Source organism: Coregonus lavaretus, assembly GCF_964263955.1.
Source record: "Coregonus lavaretus genome assembly, chromosome: 5".
In the NCBI taxonomy this organism is placed as follows: Eukaryota; Metazoa; Chordata; class Actinopteri; order Salmoniformes; family Salmonidae; genus Coregonus; species Coregonus lavaretus.
The window spans coordinates 41,222,895-41,244,865 of NC_139992.1; the positions used below are offsets into that span (position 1 = coordinate 41,222,895).

The window sequence follows — 21,971 nt, forward strand, 5'->3', positions numbered from 1 at the left end:
TACATAGTGGTAATGTCTGTAGTTTTACCTGAGACAGGCACTGCAGACTAAAGTAGTTTATCATGCTGGCTGTTGTCATGCCTGGGCTTGTCTTTATAGGCTTTTGTTGTGATCCTCCATCGGCCATGTCTGGTAGGCCATATATCAGCCAGCAAATCTCTACTCCCAACATATCATTACTAGTCTCGTAATATCCTCTTTGTCAGGTTAAATGAGACGGTAGGGAACAGGGTGTACCTTACAAAGACACAACTTCCTTAGTAGGTGGAGAAAAAGAGAGGCAGAGGGATTTAGAGAAAATAACTAATGTCTTGAAGGGAGGACAGTAGTGCCTGGGGCATGGATTTGATTGGTGGACTGTTCTGTCCAGCAATAGTTTTTTAGATTCTAGCCTTTGGGTTCAGAATCTAGTGTAAAACTTGTCATATAACTGCAAAGAAAACAACCTCTCTTCACCATATTTAATCTCTAACATATCTCACTTTCTCTCTCTCTCTCGTTTTACACATACACACTCTCACACGGCAGTACACTCTGGTTCTCCCATCTTCCTGCCTCGCTTTGATCCTCCTTCTCTTTCTCCCCCATTCAAATTATGTTTGGTCGGAGAAGTTGATGAAGTGAGGGACAGAATTCTCTCTTTGTTCAGTTTGGCCAGTTCCTCCTCTTTCCTCACAGATACACATTCACATCATTCTGTTCTGTCTCACACAGAGAAACTCAGTGTTGTGTTTCACTTGTTCCCTCAGCTCACTCCTTGTTCTCAAAACTAGAAACTGCTAAGCTCTGCATACTTTTGCTAAGAAAACAAGAACGGTCACAAACCCTCCAATCTGAAACAATGCACTCAATTGAACATTGTGCTTAGTTAGTTTGTAATCTGATTAACGGTGCCTACAAACTGTTCAAAGTAGTTTTTAATCTGTTTTGTGGGTAGGCTATTTGAGTAGGAGATGAAAGTGAATATTGGATGATTTGAGTTGCTGATTTTGGTCTGTCCCTGTGCAGGTGAACGTGGGGAAGATGGACTCTCCCATAGAGAAGTGGAATCTGATCATAGGAAACCTAGCGCTAAAGCAGGTAAACACACACCACACACACACACAATGTCAGCTTCATAGACAGGAGCAATGTTGCCTAAAAAAAAAGCCACTGAGCAAATTTCAGCGCAAACTTGAACGTTGTGAAAATTCTGTGCAACTTCCAGTGCGCGTTTACTGTGAACACTGAGGCTGTACCCACCTTAAGTTACAGTTTTAACAGTGGCCAAGTAGGCTACTGTGGCTATTTGATCTACCGGAGTGGCCTAACATAAAAAACAATGGAGAAAATGCATCCCATAACATTCAGCCTACAGTAGCAGCCAATGTGTGGTGTTCAATGTAGGCCTAAATTCCATGCAGGGCTTGACATTAACCTGTTTATCCACTTGTCCTTCAGACAAGGAGGTGACTGAAAATGTTGTTGTGTTGTTTGATGCAGGAAACCAATTTACAAAATAAAATGCGTTATTATTCCCATAACATTATTACGGAGAATCAGACAAATTATGCTACCCTCTGCCTATTGGCTACTTAGCTTATTCAAGCCTGTCTCAAAATACAACACTGCCTCTTAATAAATAAAAAAAGCTCTTTACCTGACTCGCTTTTCAAAGATGTCTAGAAATGTATACGTTTTGTGCTCTTGTAGGAAGCAATCACACCCCTATTGCTAACTACAAATTATCTATAACTGGGCTAATAACTCACTAACTATTAACAAAATGTGCACACGTGTGCAACATTCAATTCTCGCTTTGATCTCAAAATAAGCGCATCTACTCACTACCACTCATGCTGTAAACACAGTCCAGTTCAAAGTAAATGGCACAGATCCATATATGGCAATGGTCTATTTGCATGTAGGCCTACTGCAACTCTGATTGGTTATGCCGCACAGGTCTGTGTAGAATACGGACTGAGTCATGCGTGTCAATGCAATAGAATCCTACTCCAATGCGTTCTGCCTACAACAGAATATCTTGTATAGTTAGTTTTGTTTTGGTATGTTGCATTGAAAGGGGCTAATAATGTGGTGATGCGATCACAATCGCCACAGTAAAGGGAAACGTTAATAGTGTTAACAGGGAAAACTCTAGAACAGTGGTCACCAACCTTTTCTGAGTCAAGATCAAAATGCAAGCCGAGATCTACCACTCAGACGGGACGGTTGAGCTAACGTGCGCTAATGTGATTAGCATGACTGTTGAGGTAGGCTGTATGATCACACCGGTAATAGATCCGTTGTTGTATTACTTGTGAGGTACATTTAAATAATTTGCTTTTTATTTTACTGGGCTGATGGTGCCTGCATTTGATGGTCAGTCTCAGCGGAGGGAGAGAGCATCAGACTGAGGGTCCGCCTCTCAGCATCCGTCCACTCTCCCTTTCTTCCACTGACCAAAAATGGAGAACGTCTTCCAGCTGATGGCGAAACTCGAGTCGTACCGCATTATTTCTGCCTCATTTACACGTTCATGTTGTTACTCCTATGAACAGAGAAAGTGAAATATTCCTTGATATTAAAAAGCCGCAAGCCGCTAATAATAACAACAACGCAAGCCTATAGATACACTTTCCTACTCATTCATTACTGCTGCAGTGCTGAATGGCTATGTTGACAGTGCTGAGTAAGAACTTAAACATGAACTCACTCATAAAAACAGCAGCTCTTTGCTGTATTCATTGACAGTCTCTCTCTAGTCATGGTTTTAAACGTTTTGAAATCTCACAGTATGAACTTTTCTGTAGATTTCTTTTATACCTGCTACGTTACTGCAGACACGGCAATCTGAGCCATCCGAATGGCCAGCGGTAGGCCTATAGTGCACTTGATTTGCTCGCCGGGCCCGCCGGGAAGGCAGAGTTTGTACCTTCGGATACATGAAATGGTTCAAAATGGCAACGGTTGGCCTACCCGGCACGCAGGGCAGCTGAATCGGGTTCACCTACCGCCAACAGCCCGAAACTAATAAAAAATAAAAATAGGAACACAAGGCTTTATCGTTGGGTTTTTACAGAAATGTTTGGCGATCAAATAGGAACGCCTTGGAGATTGCGATCGACCAGTTGGTGACCACTGCTCTAGAAAGTTGAGTGAAGTTCAATTTCGTGCTTCTCTCTGTGAGCTAATATTTGTTCTGCGCGGCAGTCCGGGGGGAGCTGCGCTCCCGCGTGCAACTTAGAGGGAACATTGGCGAGCTGTTGGATTTGTGCCATTATCTCCTTGTTTATCTGTCTATCTGCGTAGTATGTGTACTTCTGGTTAGTACTTTTGGTAATTATTGGCTGAGTGACTGATAGTGTTAAAGCACAGTGTTTAATGGCCCCTTGAGGAAGTGTCTTCAATGTTGACAGTGTATCATATAATAGGAAAACATTGTTAGAAAAACAGGTTCATGTTATTCCTGTTAACACTGCCCTAACACCTCTCCCTTTCTCTCATTCACTATATTCCTTCTCCCTCTCTTTTTCTCTCTCCCCCACCTCTCTCTCTCTCTCTCTCTCTCTCTCTCTCTCTCTCTCTCTCTCCTCTCTCTCTCTCTCTCCCCCACCCCTCTCTCTCTCTCTCTCCCCCACCTCTCTCTCTCTCTCTCTCCTACTCTCGCTCTCTCTCTCTCTCTCTCTCTCTCTCTCTCTCTCTCCTTCTCTCTCTCTCTCTCCCCCACCTCTCTCTCTCTCTCTCCCCCACCTCTCTCTCTCTCTCTCTCTCTCTCTCTCTCTCTCCCACCTCTCTCTCTCTCTCCTTCTCTCTCTCTCTCTCCTTCTCTCTCTCTCTCTCTCTCTCTCTCTCTCTCTCTCCTTCTCTCTCTCTCTCTCCTACTCTCTCTCTCTCCCCTACTCTCACTCTAGGTACAGGCTACAGTAGTAGGTTTCCTGGCGGCGGTGGCAGCGGTGGTTCTGGGGTGGATCCCAGAGGGGAAGTTCCAGATGAGTCATGCCGTGCTGCTCTGCTCTGCCAGCGTGGCTACTGCCTTCATAGCCTCTATGTTGCAGGGTACAGACACACACACACAGATAGATAAGGACACGTACTCTGATATGGGATAGGCACAGTCAGACAGTCAGACAGTCAAACAGTCAAAACCCCACCTTATAACACATATTATCACCTACTGCTGATGGGTCTCATGTTATACATTAGTAGCAAACACACACATGGAAGGTTGAGATATGTGCAGGCATGTCCCCCTGACCTCTGTACCCTCTGAACCCCAGGCTTCATCATGGTGGGGGTGATTGTGGGCTCCAAGAAGACGGGCATCAACCCTGACAACGTGGCTACGCCCATCGCCGCCAGCTTCGGTGACCTCATCACCCTGGCCATCCTGGCCTGGATCAGCCAGGGGCTCTACAACTGCCTGGGTAAGAGGAGGAGGGTTTGCACTGGATATTTCCAGATGGTAATAAAAGACACAAAACCAGTTAACTATTTTTTACACTCTATATTAAGTTCACAATCCTTCACTTTATCCTTCCTCTGTTTATGTTTTATTTCCTCTTGAAAAAAGGTGAAAATGCTCAATAAATCTGGGCAATAGTGTAAAGATATGGTCCATTTGGAATCAGACTGCATCTTTCAACCACTAGATGGCACTCTTACGCTATTATGGTTTGTGTCATTACTGGTAGTTCATCAGAACAGACCATATCTTTCTTTCCCTCTCTCTCCATAGTCCATATTTAATTAATGCCATGCCCAGCCTCACATGCGCTTCCTCGCGTTACATTACCCAACACAGTGGACCAGCAAGCGTTTCCTTTGGAAAGTGTAGCTAACTAACCTTGACGTGTCTGAGCCCTATGAAACAAGCATTCATCACCAGACCAGAGACTAAAAATCAATGAAAGGCTACAGTAAAACCTCTGAGATAATTTAATAGAGGAGTTGTTCATATTTTCATACCAGCTCAGTGCAGTAAATCTGTCTGGCCTTGCCTTGCCTGGTGGTGTAGCACAGGTTGTGTCCCAAACGGCACCCTATTCCCTATGTGCCCTGGTCAAAAGTAGTGCACTACATAGGGAATAGGGTGCCGTTTGGAACATAGCCACAGAGGACAGTGTCTCTGTTGTAAGGGCCAGCCGTGTCCGTCCCGTCCACTGTGTTCTGCCTAATTGGACTAATGTGCCGTTTACACAGCTAAAGTTAATCATTTTAGCCTGATGGTGTACACAGATATCCAGGGGACTATATATACACACACCCAAGGCCACGGGCCACGGTTGGCTACTGCAAACATTTTATTTTAAGACCTATAGTTGAAACGTGGCGAGGGAATGGCGAACCACAGTGGCACCCAGAGCCAAGCCTAAACCCAGGGACTGGCGGCTATACCTGGGCCATCATGACTGGGACTATTACCCAATTCTACCCACTGGGACGACATAGAGCTCCTTCTCTCTGTTTTATATCTATGTCTTCAGGGGGTTTATCATGGTTAAGTGTCTGGAATGGGATCATGGTGAGGGGAACATCTGGTAACCAGAGGGGGATGATTTGAGTTACATATTTCACTACTAGACACTATAACGAGAGGGGGATGATCATCTCACTACTAGACATTAAGCAGGTGTTTTCCCCTTCTCTATTTCTCCAAAATGACTGATTCAGTGCTATAATAATCATTAGAGTAATTCAGTGCTATAATAATCATTAGTGATTCAGTGCTATAATAATCATTAGTGATTCAGTGCTATAATAATCATTAGAGTGATTCAGTGCTATAATAATCATTAGTGATTCAGTGCTATAATAATCATTAGAGTAATTCAGCGATATAATAATCATTAGAGTGATTCCGTGCTATAATAATCATTAGAGTAATTCAGCGATATAATAATCATTAGTGATTCAGCGCTATAATAATCATTAGTGATTCAGTGCTATAATAATCATTAGTGATTCCGTGCTATAATAATCATTAGAGTGATTCAGTGCTATGAAAATCATTAGGGTGATTCAGTGCTATGATAATCATTAGGATGATTCAGTGCTATAATAATCATTAGTGTGATTCAGTGCTATAATAATCACTAGAGTGATTCAGTGCTATAATAATCATTATGGTGATTCAGTGCTATAATAATCATTAGTGTGATTCAGTGCTATAATAATCACTAGAGGGATTCAGTGCTATAATAATCATTAGGGTGATTCAGTGCTATAATAATCATTAGTGTGATTCAGTGCTATAATAATCACTAGAGTGATTCAGTGCTATAATAATCATTAGGGTGATTCAGTGCTATAATAATCATTAGGGTGATTCAGTGCTATAATAATCATTAGTGATTCAGTGCTATAATAATCATTAGTGATTCAGTGCTATAATATTCATTAGAGTAATTCAGTGCTATAATAATCATTAGAGTGATTCAGTGCTATAATAATCATTAGAGTGATTCAGTGCTATGATAATCATTAGGGTGATTCAGTGCTATAATAATCATTATGGTGATTCAGTGCTATAATAATCATTAGTGTGATTCAGTGCTATAATAATCACTAGAGTGATTCAGTGCTATAATAATCATTAGGGTGATACAGTGCTATAATAATCATTAGTGTGATTCAGTGCTATAATAATCACTAGAGTGATTCAGTGCTATAATAATCATTAGTGATTCAGTGCTATAATAATCATTAGTGATTCAGTGCTATAATATTCATTAGAGTAATTCAGTGCTATAATAATCATTAGAGTGATTCAGTGCTATAATAATCATTAGAGTGATTCAGTGCTATGATAATCATTAGGGTGATTCAGTGCTATGATAATCATTAGGGTGATTCAGTGCTATAATAATCATTAGGGTGATTCAGTGCTATAATAATCACTAGAGTGATTCAGTGCTATAATAATCATTATGGTGATTCAGTGCTATAATAATCATTAGTGATTCAGTGCTATAATAATCATTAGAGTGATTCCGTGCTATAATAATCATTAGTGATTCAGTGCTATAATAATCATTAGGGTGATTCAGTGCTATAATAATCATTAGAGTGATTCCGTGCTATAATAATCATTAGTGTGATTCAGTGCTATAATAATCACTAGAGTGATTCAGTGCTATAATAATCATTATGGTGATTCAGTGCTATGATAATCATTAGGGTGATTCAGTGCTATGATAATCATTAGGGTGATTCAGTGCTATAATAATCATTAGTGTGATTCAGTGCTATAATAATCACTAGAGTGATTCAGTGCTATAATAATCATTATGGTGATTCAGTGCTATAATAATCATTAGTGATTCAGTGCTATAATAATCATTAGGGTGATTCAGTGCTATAATAATCATTAGGGTGATTCAGTGCTATAATAATCATTAGTGATTCATTGCTATAATAATCATTAGAGTGATTCCGTGCTATAATAATCATTAGAGTGATTCAGTGCTATGATAATCATTAGGGTGATTCAGTGCTATGATAATCATTAGTGTGATTCAGTGCTATAATAATCATTAGCGTTTGGCTGAAGAGGAAGTGTGTGTGTGCATGCAAATTTCAGTATATAGTAGATCCATCCAAGGATAGTGTCTTGATAGTGAGTGATGATCTGTTTCTCAGGTTTATAAGTTAGATATGTCCTGTTCTGTAGCCACTGTACTGAGTCATACAAATACAGGACTTCTCCTTTGGTTTGTTATGGAGCTCTGTTTTCTTGCTCCCTGCTCTGTGTCACGCTGTCTTTCCTGGGGAGAGGAGGGACAGTATCTCCCCCCCTCCTCTTGCAGCTGAAGCTGATGACCCATGGGGCGGCGCACAGCGTCGTCCAGGGTAGGGGAGGGAATGGCCGGCAGGGGATGTAGCTCAGTTGGTAGAGCATGGCGTTTGCAACGCCAGGGTTGTGGGTTCGATAAAATAATGTATGTGCTAACTGTAAGTCGCTCTGGATAAGAGCGTCTGCTAAATGACTAAAATGTAATGTAAATGTAAATATAAATGGTGTTTGTTGTTGTAACTCCCACCAGTAGGGGGCCTCTTTATTTGGTGATTACATCTGTTTTTAACTCTCCCCTTTCCTCTCTGTCTCTCTGGGGGGTTTTTTATACCCCCTTTTTCTCCCCAATTTCGATCTTGTCTAATGTATTTTATTCCTCTTGTGTTAGTTTTAAATTCTGCATCGTTGGGAAAGGTTCTTAAGCATGCATTTCACTGTAAAGTCTGCACCAGTTGTATTCGGCGCATGTGATAAATACAATTTGATTTGTCTATCTCTCTCTCGCTCTGTCTGTCTGTTTGTCTGTCTCTGTTTGTAGACTCTCACCCGTACGTGTCGTCCCTGGTGTGTGCCTTCTTCCTGTCTCTGACTCCAGTGTGGATGGTGATCTCCTCCAGACACCCGGCCAGCCGCACCCTGCTCTACTCCGGCTGGGAGCCTGTCATCACTGCCATGGTCATCAGCAGGTGTGTGTGTGGATGCACTCACTCACTATCATAGAGAAATAGCAACAGACTATCGTACATTCACATGATGAGAATGAGACCACCATTTAATGTGTGAATGTTCTGTGCTCTGCAGTATCGGAGGACTCATCTTGGACAAAACAGTGTCTGACCCGAACCTGGCTGGCATTGTGGTGTACACCCCTGTCATTAACGGTGAGACACAATATCACTGACTGATTAAAGACACACTGTGTGGGTTTACAATGTGACTGATACAGTGTGGGTTTACAATGTGACTGATACAGTGTGGGTTTACAATGTGACTGATACAGTGTGGGTTTACAATGTGACTGACACACTGTGTAGGTTTACAATGTGACTGACACTGTGTGGGTTTACAATGTGACTGACACTGTGTGGGTTTACAATGTGACTGACACTGTGTGGGTTTACAATGTGACTGACACTGTGTGGGTTTACAATGTGACTGACACTGTGTGGGTTTACAATGTGACTGACACTGTGTGGGTTTACAATGTGACTGACAATGGGCACCAAACTTTGTGGTTAGAAAAATATTGAGTAATGGACTAAACACAAACCTATCTGTCTCTGTATCACTGCTAATGCCACCCTCCTCCCATCCTTACTGGGGGACCGTTGCCAAGGCCGTTGCTGGCATTTCGACAACCAGAGATCAGCTTTTAATTAAACATTATTAATGAGAGACATTTAACTAGATGGAAGACGACTGTGTGCCTCTTAATCGATGTTTCTGCCGAGATGTCTACAAATCATGAAATGGCTGGGTGATCTGGGAAGTGTGTGTATGTGTGTGTGTCAGCGTGTGTAGGGGGACCACACATACAAATGACTCTGGGGCTAGAAAAGGGAGCTTTCATCACCAACCCTGCAACTATCTGTGATTTACAACACATGGAGGTGGTAATTATCCTTTAGGGAGGAGATTACTAGACTGAGCCTTTGATGCTTTCACTCTGAACATGCACAGTTCCTCTCTTCAAAACTAGAGACAGAATATAAGAAGGGAGGAGATGATTGAAGCTTGTAAAGGAGAGGAGAGGGGAGGAAAGAGCTGATAACTGAATTGGGGGAATGGAAGGATGGGAGAGGGAAAGGAGACTGGAATGGGAGAAAGGAAAATGGAGAGGAGATGAGAAGAGGCATGCAGACAGTCCGTCTGTTGCCCCAGAGCTACTCAGATGGGGTGGGAGATGGGACCCCCTGTGGTCTACCCCCCCCCCCCCCCCCCTCCCTCCGTCAGACCCAGTGACCCACATTACAGCAGCTAGCCCCCCTGCTGAGGTGTAACCACCATACTCCCCAGACCTCTGGAGGGGCGAGAGGTGAGGGAGAAGGGGGATTGAGTGGTGGACAGGAGATGGATGAGAGGTGGAATGAGGAGGGTGGGGCATTCTATTTAGCCGCAACATGGAGAAGTTAAATGTCAGTGGAGAGACAGGGAGACAACAAGGATTGGATTAAGTGACCATAACCTCAGGGCAGCAGAGGTGTCTGTCCTCATTTAGGCCTGCCTGATCAGGATAACAAGCACAGGAGGGGAGATGAGCCCAGCTACCCCAAAATATACCCCTCCCCAAAACACAACCCCTTTGGTACTGTGCCTCTTTGGGTACTCCTTGGAATGCACAAACTCTCTTTCTGTCTCACTGACCACAGCCTCTCTCCTCTCCTCCTCTACTTTCTGTTCTGTGTTGTCTGTCTCATACACTATTCTGGGTTGGAGTGGTTGTCTGGTCTGCCCACCTGGAAGCTGTGAGTGTTTGTACATGAGCCATACTGCATGGCTAGACTACTCTGAGTCACCAGACTGAGAGTAGTGTGTGTGTGTGTGTGTGGATATAAATTGCCTTGTCCTGTTGTTCTCATGAGAAATGTTCCTCTGCTTGATACAAATTACAGTCTACATGAGGAAGCTGAGCAGAATTAGATGGGGCACGCTGTCAGTCTCTTTTTCCCTCTCTCTTCCCCCCCCCCCCCCCCTTCTCCTTTTATCACTTTCCCTGTCTTTGTCTATCCCTACCTCTCTCTCTCTCTCTCTCTCTCTCTCTCTCTCTCTCTCTCTCTCTCTCTCTCTCTCTCTCTCTCTGTGTGTCTCAGACTGTCACGATGCATCACTGCTGCCTCATGCTCCTTCTGGCTGCATTCCAAACCAAAACTCACACCCTTTCCTCTGTCCTAATGGATCTGGAAGGACTTGATATGTGAAAGTACTATGAGAGAAACTACAGTACACCCCCTGCCCTTTGGAGGGAGAGGTTGTGCTACCTCAGGTCTGTGAGTGGAAGGCATCAAACTGATAGGGAAGGATACAAATATGGGTCCTCACATTTCTCTCTAACCCTAACTTCTGTTCTATTCTCAGCTGCCTACAATCAGCTCCAACCCTAAGCCTGCCTGTTCTGTCTGTTCTCCAGGTATTGGGGGGAACCTAGTAGCTATCCAGTCCAGCCGCATCTCCACTCACCTACACTTCCACAGTGCTCCTGGGGAGGTACCAGAGGAAGCCAAGGGCTGCTACTACCCCTGCCGCACCTTCTGTGGCACAGGTAAAGCACCTAACCAATACTCAACTGTGGAAATGTGATCTGTTTTAAACAGGGCATCCTACAGGACAGATTGCTTAGCATAGAGATATTTCTCTCCCTCTTCTCTCGCTGTAATTTTAAGATATAGATTGTAGGTGCTGCAGAAGGCACTATGTTAAGTCACTACCCCATAATTATCCCCAGTCAAAGTGTTTAGGCTGACAGATACACAGGTTATGAACCGTCTTAGCAACCTATTTTATTGTTAGACTAAGTTGCACAGTTCAACTCCTCTCGTCCCTTCATCTCCTTTCTCTCAGGAGCCAATCACCGTTCGGCCCAGGTGCTGCTCCTATTGGTGCTCCCGGGTCACCTGATCTTTCTGTACACCATCCACCTGATGAAGAGCGGCCACACCACCCTGACGCCCATCTTTATGACAGTCTACCTGGCTGCCGCCCTCTTACAGGTCAGGGGTGTGTGCGTGCGTCCGTGTTTGTGTGCGATGCGACAGTGGGGGATAGTTCCTTTGCAAACTATCCATAGTCTGCAAGTTCCTTTTCCAACTGTGACCTTGATCTGAGCTTGAAAGTTCACTGGCTGACATTACATTCTATTTAAAGCTGTTATTTTGTGAGACACCGCTATTATTGTGACACTATCACAAGCGAGCTGTGTTCAGAGGCCCTCTTTCACTCTGCTTTCATAAACGTTTAAACATAAATGAACCACACACATGATGAACGTGAACTTGAGATGAGAGTGCACCTTCCTAAGGATTTTCCAATGACATTTGAAGGAAAATTAGGTGCGGCAGGTAACCTAGCAGTTAAGAGCGTTGGGCCAGTAACGAAAGGTCGCTGGTTTGAATCCCCAAGCCAACCAGGTGAAAAATCTGTCGATGTGCCCTTGAGCAAGGCACTTAATCCTAATTGCTCCTGTAAATTACTCTGGATAAGAGCGTCTGCTAAATTACTAAAATGTTAATGTAAAAATGTGTGTATCCTAAGCATTCCTAGAGCTCTGTGGTTTTATCCCTGAAGGAGTCTGACTTGTGTGTGTTTTCTTTAACTGTTTTGATGGCATTAGGATCGATTATGGAATCAAAGGCTCAGAATGTGAATGGGTGCTTTTACTGCTATAGGTGTGCCATGGTATGCCACGACTGTCTGGAATGTGTGGTATTTTCTAGGTGTGCATTTGCTCTCCGCCTCTATTTTCTTTAAAGTGGTTTGTTGTACACAGCAAGATCTAACTGCCATCCTGGGAGTCTTGATTCTGTGGAACTTAGCTTTGATAGTCTGGGGTCAATGCTTACTACAACTGGTGTTACAGGAAGGAAGGCATACACTACCATTCAAAAGTTTGGGGTCACTTAGAAATGTCCTTGTTTTTTGAAAAAAATAAGCAATTTTCTTGTCCATTAAAATAACATCAAATTGATCAGAAATACAGTGTAGACATTGTTACTGTTGTAAATGGCTATTGAAACGGCTGATTTTTTTAATGGAATATCTACATAGGCGTACAGAGGCCCATTATCAGATCCGGGATGCTGACCTAGGCAGAATTGCAAAGAAAAAAACATATCTCAGACTGGCCAATAAAAAGAAAAGATTAAGATGGGCAAAAGAACACAGACACTGGACTTTTTTTCTTTGCAACTCTGCCTAGGTCAGCATCCCAGAGTCGCCTCTTCACTGTTGACGTTGAGACTGGTGTTTTGCGGGTACTATTTCATGAAGCTGCCAGTTAAGGACCTGTGAGGCGTCTGTTTCTCAAACTAGACACTCCCACTCCTCTTTCTATTCTGGTTAGAGCCAGTTTGCACTGTTCTGTGAAGGGAGTAGTACACAGCGTTGTACGAGATCTTCAGTTTCTTGTCAATTTCTCGCATGGAATAGCCTTAATTTCTCAGAACAAGAATAGACTGACGAGTTTCAGAAGAAAGTTATTTGTTTCTGGCCATTTTGATCCTGTAATCGAACCCACAATTGCTGATGCTCCAGATACTCAACTAGTCTCAAGAAGGCCAGTTTTATTGCTTCTTTAATCAGCACAACAGTTTTCAGCTGTGCTGACATAATTGCAAAATAGTTTTCTAATGATCAATTAGCCTTTTTAAAATGATAAACTTGGATTAGCAAACACAACGTGCCATTGGAACACAGGACTGATGGTTGCTGATAATGGGCCTCTGTACGCCTATGTAGATATTCCATTAAAAATCAGCCGTTTCCAGCTACAATAGCCATTTGCAACATTAACAATGTCTACACTGTATTTCTGATCAATTTGATGTTATTTTAGTGGACAAAAAAATTGCTTTTCTTTAGAAAACAAGGACATTTCTAAGTGACCCCAAACTTTTGAACGGTAGTGTATGTTAGTTGCAATTACTCTTTAACTTCATTAGTGATCCTTTTAACACTGTAAGATACCATAGGCAGTAGGGTATATGATATTATTATTACAGTATTAATAGATTGAGAAGAGATGGTAGAGTAGAGCAGGCCGTAGTTGTTTTAGAGCAGTGGTTCCCAACATTTACATGTACATTTACATTTTAGTCATTTAGCAGACGCTCTTATCCAGAGCGACTTACAGCCAGGGGTACTAGGACCCCTGGGGGTACTTGGCCTTTCCACAGGGGGTACTTGAGGAGACTCATGAGACCATAGGTCTACTGGTCAAATGCACATGAGGTGGTACTTCAGAGGTACTCTGGGCAGAGCAAAATTCAGTTGGTTTTACAGTAACCAAAAAGGGTTGGGAACCACTGTTTTAGTGTGTTCAGCTGTGTGTAAATAGGTTAGCTCTGTACCTTTTTAAGAGAAACAATAAGCAAACCACACTTTGCTGAAGTGAAAGTAAAGTGAAGAGACTTGTATCAGCAACGGAAACCCTCCTTCTCGTCAGAAATCTTGCTACACAACTACGCTGCGTTCTATCTCTGTGAGAGTCTTATTAATCTAGGAATCGTAATAAGTCAACATCAACACAGGTGAGTAAAAAAAAAACATTTACCTGGACAAGTAGTAACATAAACATCATACCGTAGCATGATCACTTGTTAAACATGTCTGCCTTTGGTAAAGGTATATTTCAAAATTAAGTAGTAGAACAGGCTGGTACCTTTCAAATATTTAAATACAAAAGATTGGTTGGAATCATAATGTCTGGCTTGCTTGACAACTCTGAATCCTTTATTGAGATGTTTATATTTATTATAGAGAGCCAACTGAGTCCAAGAAATGGTTTATGGTTTCACCTCTGGTCTCTGTCTAGATATGGCTACCTCCAGCAGTCTTCTGTCTGAAGAGCAGTTCCTGTGCTCTATCTGTCTGGATGTGTTCACTGAGCCGGTCACCATTTCATGTGGACATAACTTCTGCAAGGCCTGTATCAGTGGATACTGGGATAGCAATGACCTGTGCCAGTGTCCATTATATAAGGGGAATTTCTACAGGAAACCTGAGCTTCGTGTTAACACAACGTTCAGAGAGGTTGTAGAGAATTTTAAGAAGATGAGAGTCAGAGGTAAAGATGAGTCCCCTACACAACTACGCTGCGTTCTATCTCTGTGAGAGTCTTATTAATCTAGGAATCGTAATAAGTCAACATCAACACAGGTGAGTAAAAAAAAAACATTTACCTGGACAAGTAGTAACATAAACATCATACCGTAGCATGATCACTTGTTAAACATGTCTGCCTTTGGTAAAGGTATATTTCAAAATTAAGTAGTAGAACAGGCTGGTACCTTTCAAATATTTAAATACAAAAGATTGGTTGGAATCATAATGTCTGGCTTGCTTGACAACTCTGAATCCTTTATTGAGATGTTTATATTTATTATAGAGAGCCAACTGAGTCCAAGAAATGGTTTATGGTTTCACCTCTGGTCTCTGTCTAGATATGGCTACCTCCAGCAGTCTTCTGTCTGAAGAGCAGTTCCTGTGTTCTATCTGTCTGGATGTGTTCACTGAGCCGGTCACCATTTCATGTGGACATAACTTCTGCAAGGCCTGTATCAGTGGATACTGGGATAGCAATGACCTGTGCCAGTGTCCATTATATAAGGGGAATTTCTACAGGAAACCTGAGCTTCGTGTTAACACAACGTTCAGAGAGGTTGTAGAGAATTTTAAGAAGATGAGAGTCAGAGGTAAAGATGAGTCCCCTACACAACTACGCTGCGTTCTATCTCTGTGAGAGTCTTATTAATCTAGGAATCGTAATAAGTCAACATCAACACAGGTGAGTAAAAAAAAAACATTTACCTGGACAAGTAGTAACATAAACATCATACCGTAGCATGATCACTTGTTAAACATGTCTGCCTTTGGTAAAGGTATATTTCAAAATTAAGTAGTAGAACAGGCTGGTACCTTTCAAATATTTAAATACAAAAGATTGGTTGGAATCATAATGTCTGGCTTGCTTGACAACTCTGAATCCTTTATTGAGATGTTTATATTTATTATAGAGAGCCAACTGAGTCCAAGAAATGGTTTATGGTTTCACCTCTGGTCTCTGTCTAGATATGGCTACCTCCAGCAGTCTTCTGTCTGAAGAGCAGTTCCTGTGTTCTATCTGTCTGGATGTGTTCACTGAGCCGGTCACCATTTCATGTGGACATAACTTCTGCAAGGCCTGTATCAGTGGATACTGGGATAGCAATGACCTGTGCCAGTGTCCATTATATAAGGGGAATTTCTACAGGAAACCTGAGCTTCGTGTTAACACAACGTTCAGAGAGGTTGTAGAGAATTTTAAGAAGATGAGAGTCAGAGGTAAAGATGAGTCCCCTGCCAAACCAAGACAAGTGTCCTGTGACTTCTGCACTGGGACGAAGCTCAAGGCCCTGAAGTCCTGTCTGGTGTGTCAGACCTCTTACTGTGAGACTCACCTGGAGCCTCATCAGAGAGTTGTAGCCTTAAAGAGACACAAGCTGATCAACCCTGTGGAGAACCTGGAAGACAGGATGTGTAAGAAGCATGACAGACCTCTAGAGCTGTTCTGTAGGAGTGACCAGACTTGTTTTTGTGTCTTGTGCTTGAAAACAGACCACATGACTCATGACACTGTCCCTCTAGAGGAAGTGAGGAGAGAGGAAGGCTAAGGCAGAGGTTCAGCAGATGATCCAGGAGTGACTGCAGAAGGTTAAGGTGGTCAAACATTCAGTAGAGCTCAGCAAGAGAGAAGCAGAGAGAGATATCAGACAGTGTGCAGGTGTTTACTACTCTGGTGCGCTCCATTGAGAGAAGGCAGGCTGAGCTCATTGAGGTGATTGAGGAGAAGCAGAAAGCAGCAGAGAGGCAGGCTGAAGAGCTCATTAAAGAGCTGGAGCGGGAAATCACTGAGCTAAAGAGGAGAAGCACTGAGCTGGAGCAGCTCTCACTCACTGAGGACCACCTCCACCTTCTCCAGAGCTTCTTATCCCTCTGCACCCCTCCACACACCAAGGACTGGTCTAAGATCAGTGATCTGTGTGTGTAGACTTTAAGGAGAGCTGGAGGAGACATTGAATAAAGAGATGGAGAAGCTGCCTGAAGTCAAACTGAAGAGGATTCCGCAGTATGCAATGGATGTGACTCTGGACCCTGATATGACACATCCCAAACTCATCCTGTCTGAGGATGGGAAACAAGTGAGACATGAAGATACACAACATAATATTCCTGACAACCCAGAGAGGTTTTCCACAAGTCATTGTGTCTTTGGAAAGAAAGGCTTCTCCTCAGCGAGATTTTACAATGAGGTGATGGTTAAGGGGAAGACTAAGTGGACATTAGGAGTCGCTAGAGAGTCCATCAATAGGAAGGGGACTATGACCCTGAACCCTGAGGATGGATACTGGACTGTCTGGCTGAGGAATGAAAATGAGTACAAGGCTCTCACCAGCACTGGTGTCCCCCTCTCCCTGAGAGAGAAGCCCCAGAAGGTGGGGGTGTTTGTGGATTATGAGGAGGGTCAGGTCTCCTTTTATGATGTGAAGGCCAGTTCTCATATCTGCTCTTACACTGGCTACACCTTCACAGAGAAACTATATCCATACTTATGCCCATTAATAATATAAGTGGTGAAACCTCTGTCCCTCTGATCATCACTCCTGTCAGTCACCCAACATGATTTGTAATGTCACAACTAAGTGTCAGTCTTGAGAAGAGACAGCAGTGTGAAAAATTACTATTTTAAATGTCCTTAATAAGAAATCTGCTAATCTCTCTCTCTCTGTCACATGAAAAGTTTGTTTCAATTAATCTTAAATAGTGTTATTATAGAACAGTAGGATTTATTGTATTTACATGTGATGCAGTTATCTTCTCTCTTTCCCCTCTCTCAGACCATAGTCCCCCCCCCAATCCATGCCTGCTATAAAGTAAAAAAATACCCTGTTGTCAGAGAACATGTATCTCTGCACTCCTGCTAACAGAGAGGACAGTGGTATCTTTTGACAAAACTGCTGGTCCTAAATCACTTATGCATGTTTCTGTGGCCATGTAAATAGACGTGTGCCCTATGCTTGTGATCAACCCCAGTGTACAGTGCCTGTTCAGGCTGTTCTCTCTCTGAGGAGTGGAAAGTTCCCCCTGCTGTGTTTGCTCAGTGTGTGATCCCCCAGTCAGCAGCCTCTCTCTCTCTCACTCTCTCACTCTCTCACTCACTCACTCACTCACTCTCTCTAACCCCAGTACACACTCACACCCTCAGCTGCTGCCCTCTACTAAGAACTGTGTGTTCTCTCTCTGAGAATTCAACCTCTATCCCTGTCTCCCTCTAATTTTTAGAGAATTCCCCACACTCTCACATCTTCTTGCTTTCCCACACTTTCGTTGGTAGGATTCTTTGAATGGGGTTTCAGAGATAGAATCCATGCAATTCCAGCTGTGCCTTTCCCACCTCTCGAGCGAGACACGAACAGTACAGAGAGGCCCATCCAGGATCATCAATGTCTTCCACAATCTGTTAATGGAAGTATATAGCTAGTGTGAAGGAACATTTTGTTGTCTGAAGAGAGAGCCTTGAATTGTTAATCTTGTCTCATACAACCATTGGTTCCTGTAGGTGTTGGGTAGCGATATGAGGGGGAGACGGTCATGACCCCCTCCTCAGACCTTTTGGCAGAACGCCCAGAATATGTTCTATAAATAAAAAGATAGGAGATGGTGCCAGTCACATGCAGGAACCAAACGTTAATGATGTATTAATTATGAATAATTAAGAAGCTAAATCATGCAAATATACAGTGCATTCGGGAAGTATTCAGACCCCTTTACTTTTTCCACATTTTGTTATGTTACAGCCTTATTCTAAAATGGATTAAATTGTTTTTTTCCCTCATCAATCTACAAACAATATCCCATATTGACAAAGCAAATGTATAAAAAAAATTTAACTGAAAAATAACATTTACACAAGTATTCAGACCATTTACTCAGTACTTTGTTGAAGCACCTTTGGCAGTGATTACAGCCTTGAGTCTTCTTGGGTATGACACTACAAGCTTGGCACACCTGTATTTGGGGAGTTTCTCCCATTCTTCTCTGCAGATCCTCTCAAGCTCTGTCTGGTTGGATGGGGAGTGTCACTGCACAACTATTTTCCGGTCTCTTCAGAGATGTTCGATTGGGTTCAAGTCCAGGCTCTGGCTGGGCCACTCAAGGACATTCAGAGACTTGTCCCGTAGCCACACCTGCGTTGTCTTGGTTGTGTGCTTAGGGTAGTTGTCCTGTTGGAAGGTGAACCTTCACCCCAGTCTGAGCGCTCTGGAGCAGGTTTTCATTAAGGATCTCTCTGTACTTTGCTCCATTCATCTTTCCCTCGATCCTGACTAGTCTCCCAGTCCCTGCCACTCAAAAACCTTCCCGCAGCATGATGCTGCCACCACCATGCTTCACCGTAGGGATGTTGCCAGGTTTCCTCCAGACGTGACGATTGGCATTCAGGCCAAAGAGTTCAATCTTGGTTTCATCAGACCAGAGAATCTTGTTTCTCATGGTCTGAGAGTCCTTTAGGTGCCTTTTGGCAAACTCCAAGCGGGCTGTCATTTGCCATTTACTGAGGAGTGTCTTCCGTCTGGCCACTACCATAAAGGCCTGATTGGTGGAGTGCTCCAGAGATGGTTGTCCTTCTGGAAGGTTCTCCCATCTCCACAGAGGAACTCAGGAGCTCTGTCAGAGTGACCATTGGGTTCTTGGTCACCTCCCTGACCAAGGCCCTTCTCCCCCGATTGCTCAGTTTGGCTGGGCGGCCAGCTCAAGGAAGAGTCTAGGTGGTTCCAAACTTCTTCCATTTAAGAATGATGAAGGCCACTGTGTTCTTGGGGACCTTCAATGCTGCTAAAAACCTGTTTTCGCTTTGTCATTATGGGATATTGTGTCTAGATTTTGTAGGCAAAAAAATGTATTTAATCGATTTTAGAATAAGGCTGTAATGTAACAAAATGTGGAAAAGTGGAAGGGGTCTGAATACTTTCTGAATGCACTTGTCTGTGTAAGCAGTATATAAGAGAACTAACGGGACTGCCCCGGGAGAGCGCCTGACAGACGTGTACTACTTGGTGCATTAAGTTTGTTTGAACCTCTCCAGCTTGCTGATAATAAAGAATCATTCGTTTAAGATTGACTTCAGGTGTCCCTGGTGGTAATTTCTACGACACTAGCTAAACACATCATTTCACATGTTAGTGTGTAATTGAGATGGGACAGAGGAGCGTCATGACCTTCACCATTGTCATACTGAGAGACCTGTTGTGTTGTGGTAGGCCCTTTTATTGGCCTGAATGAGATCCTGCTGATATTGAGAGAGTACTACAGTTGAAAATTATATCTGTGGACCCATCTCCTCATTTCTTACCATGTCCTAATCTTGTCAAAATTCTGTACATTTTTTACATTTTTACATTTTAGTCATTTAGCAGACGCTCTTATCCAGAGCGACTTACAGGAGCAATTAGGGTTAAGTGCCTTGCTCAAGGGCACATTAACGTCATTTAGCAGACGCTCTTAGCCAGAGCGACTCACAAATTGGTGCGTTCACCCTATAGCCAGTGGGATAACCACTTTACAATTTGGGGGGGGGGGGGGGGTTAGAAGGAACACTTTATCCTATCCCAGGTATTCCTTAAAGAGGTGGGGTTTCAAATGTCTCCGGAAGGTGGTGAGTGACTCCGCTGTCCTGGCGTCGTGAGGGAGCTTGTTCCACCATTGGGGTGCCAGAGCAGCAAACAGTTTTGACTGGGCTGAGCGGGAGCTATGCTTCCGCAGAGGAAGGGGAGCCAGCAGGCCAGAGGTGGATGAACGCAATGCCCTCGTTTGGGTGTAGGGACTGATCAGAGCCTGAAGGTACAGAGGTGCCGTTCCCCTCACTGCTCCATAGGCAAGCACCATGGTCTTGTAGCGGATGCGAGCTACCAGTACCAGATGTGCTGCTAATTTTACCAGGCCGGTCCATTAAGAACAAATTCTTATTTACAATGACGGCCCGGCAAGAGGCCTCCTGTGGGGCAGGGGGCGGGGATAAAAAAAAAAGTAAGACAAGACGGACAACACAGACGGAAGACACTTGGCATCAGCAGACAGGGAAAACAAAGCACATCCCGACAAGTGAGACCACCACACAACATGAAGGGAGACCTATGGCAACAACACAACATGGCACAAACATTAAGGGCAGACAACAGCACGAAGTACAGAAAAGGCAGAGCCAAAGCACATCAAACAAAACAGCTACAAATGTCAGCTAGTGTCCAAAACCATCCAGTTGAAGTGTTTTGCAGCTCGTTCCAGTCGCTAGCTGCAGCGAACTGGATAGAGGAGCGACCCAGGGATGTGTTAGCTTTGGGGACCTTTAACAGAATGTGACTGGCAGATCAGGTGTTGTATGTAGAGGATGAGGGTTGCCAAAGGTATCTCAGGTAGGGGGGAGTGAGGCCTAAGAGGGTTTTATAAATGAGCATCAACCAGTGGATCTTGCGTCAAGTATATAGAAATGGCCAGTCAACACAGGTGTATATAGAGAGCAGTGATGTGTCCTATAAAGAGCATTTGTGGCAAATCTGATGGCCAAATGGTAAAGAACATCTAGCCGCTCAAGTGCACCGTTACTGGCCGATCTGTATATTACGTCTCCGTAATCTAGCATGGGTAGGATGGTCATCTGAATCAAGATTAGTTTGCTAGATGGGGTGAAGGAGGAGCGATTACGATACAGTATACCTAGCCTAGATGTAACCTTAGCCTGCAACTTGGTTATGTGCTCAGAGAAGGACAAAGTACTGTCTAGACAGAATTTGCTCATGTGAAAAGGGATGGCAGGGAGAAAGGTATTTTTCTGTTGTTGCTTATTAATTATTCTGGCATTTCACATCAGTTTTCCAAGCAAATATATTCAAAGCACACACTTGAAAACAAACACATTTAAAGACACTCACTTTAGACCAAACACATTCAAAGCACTCGCCTTTAGACCAAACACATTCAAAGCACTCCGTTTCCTGTGTAAATCCTTTTAATTAGAAAGATGGAGACAAAGGGCTGATGCAGGCTCACATCCAGCCGCAGGACATCAAACAGTGTCTGGGTTCCATTCTGGAGAGTCTTCTCCTCTGCATTGATTAGACAGCTCAAGTTAATACACTGTTATGGTGGAAGGGGAGGTTGGACGTTCTCTCTGTCTGGTTGTGTCTGTCTCCTGATTGTCTCCTAAAACGTATTTAGACAACACAATTTGGATTTGGGGAGAGTTTTTAAACTATTCTGTTGATTATCGTCTGTGTCGTGTGTGAGTGAGTGGGTGTGTCGAAGGGGTATTTGATGGACAGTGACACTCAATAAAAAGACAGGGGGAAAATATTGAACTTGATAGACTGAGACAAGGAGAGAGGGCCATAAGAGAAAGTGTTTGATTCACTGCTCTGTCACAAGGAGTAAAGTCAGTGTTATTTCAGGCTAC

The 21,971-nt window shown here is 43.3% G+C and overlaps 1 protein-coding gene and 1 pseudogene across 3 annotated transcripts in view; both read left to right on the plus strand.

Moving 5' to 3' along the window:
• LOC311129140 (solute carrier family 41 member 2-like) overlaps positions 1–21,971 on the plus strand; it is a 28,395-nt gene that overhangs the window by 3,406 nt on the left and 3,018 nt on the right. For both annotated transcript variants that reach the window (XM_084161435.1, XM_084161436.1), the window contains exons 4-10: positions 1,009–1,080; positions 3,894–4,038; positions 4,260–4,406; positions 8,313–8,460; positions 8,576–8,655; positions 10,902–11,033; positions 11,333–11,481. In XM_084161435.1, coding sequence (XP_084017561.1) covers positions 1,009–1,080; positions 3,894–4,038; positions 4,260–4,406; positions 8,313–8,460; positions 8,576–8,655; positions 10,902–11,033; positions 11,333–11,481 — 873 coding nt within the window. The remainder of the gene's footprint in view (positions 1–1,008; positions 1,081–3,893; positions 4,039–4,259; positions 4,407–8,312; positions 8,461–8,575; positions 8,656–10,901; positions 11,034–11,332; positions 11,482–21,971) is intronic.
• LOC311129143 (E3 ubiquitin-protein ligase TRIM39-like) lies at positions 14,600–19,643 on the plus strand (annotated as a pseudogene). The gene has a single exon. The product of its transcript is annotated as an E3 ubiquitin-protein ligase TRIM39-like (transcript).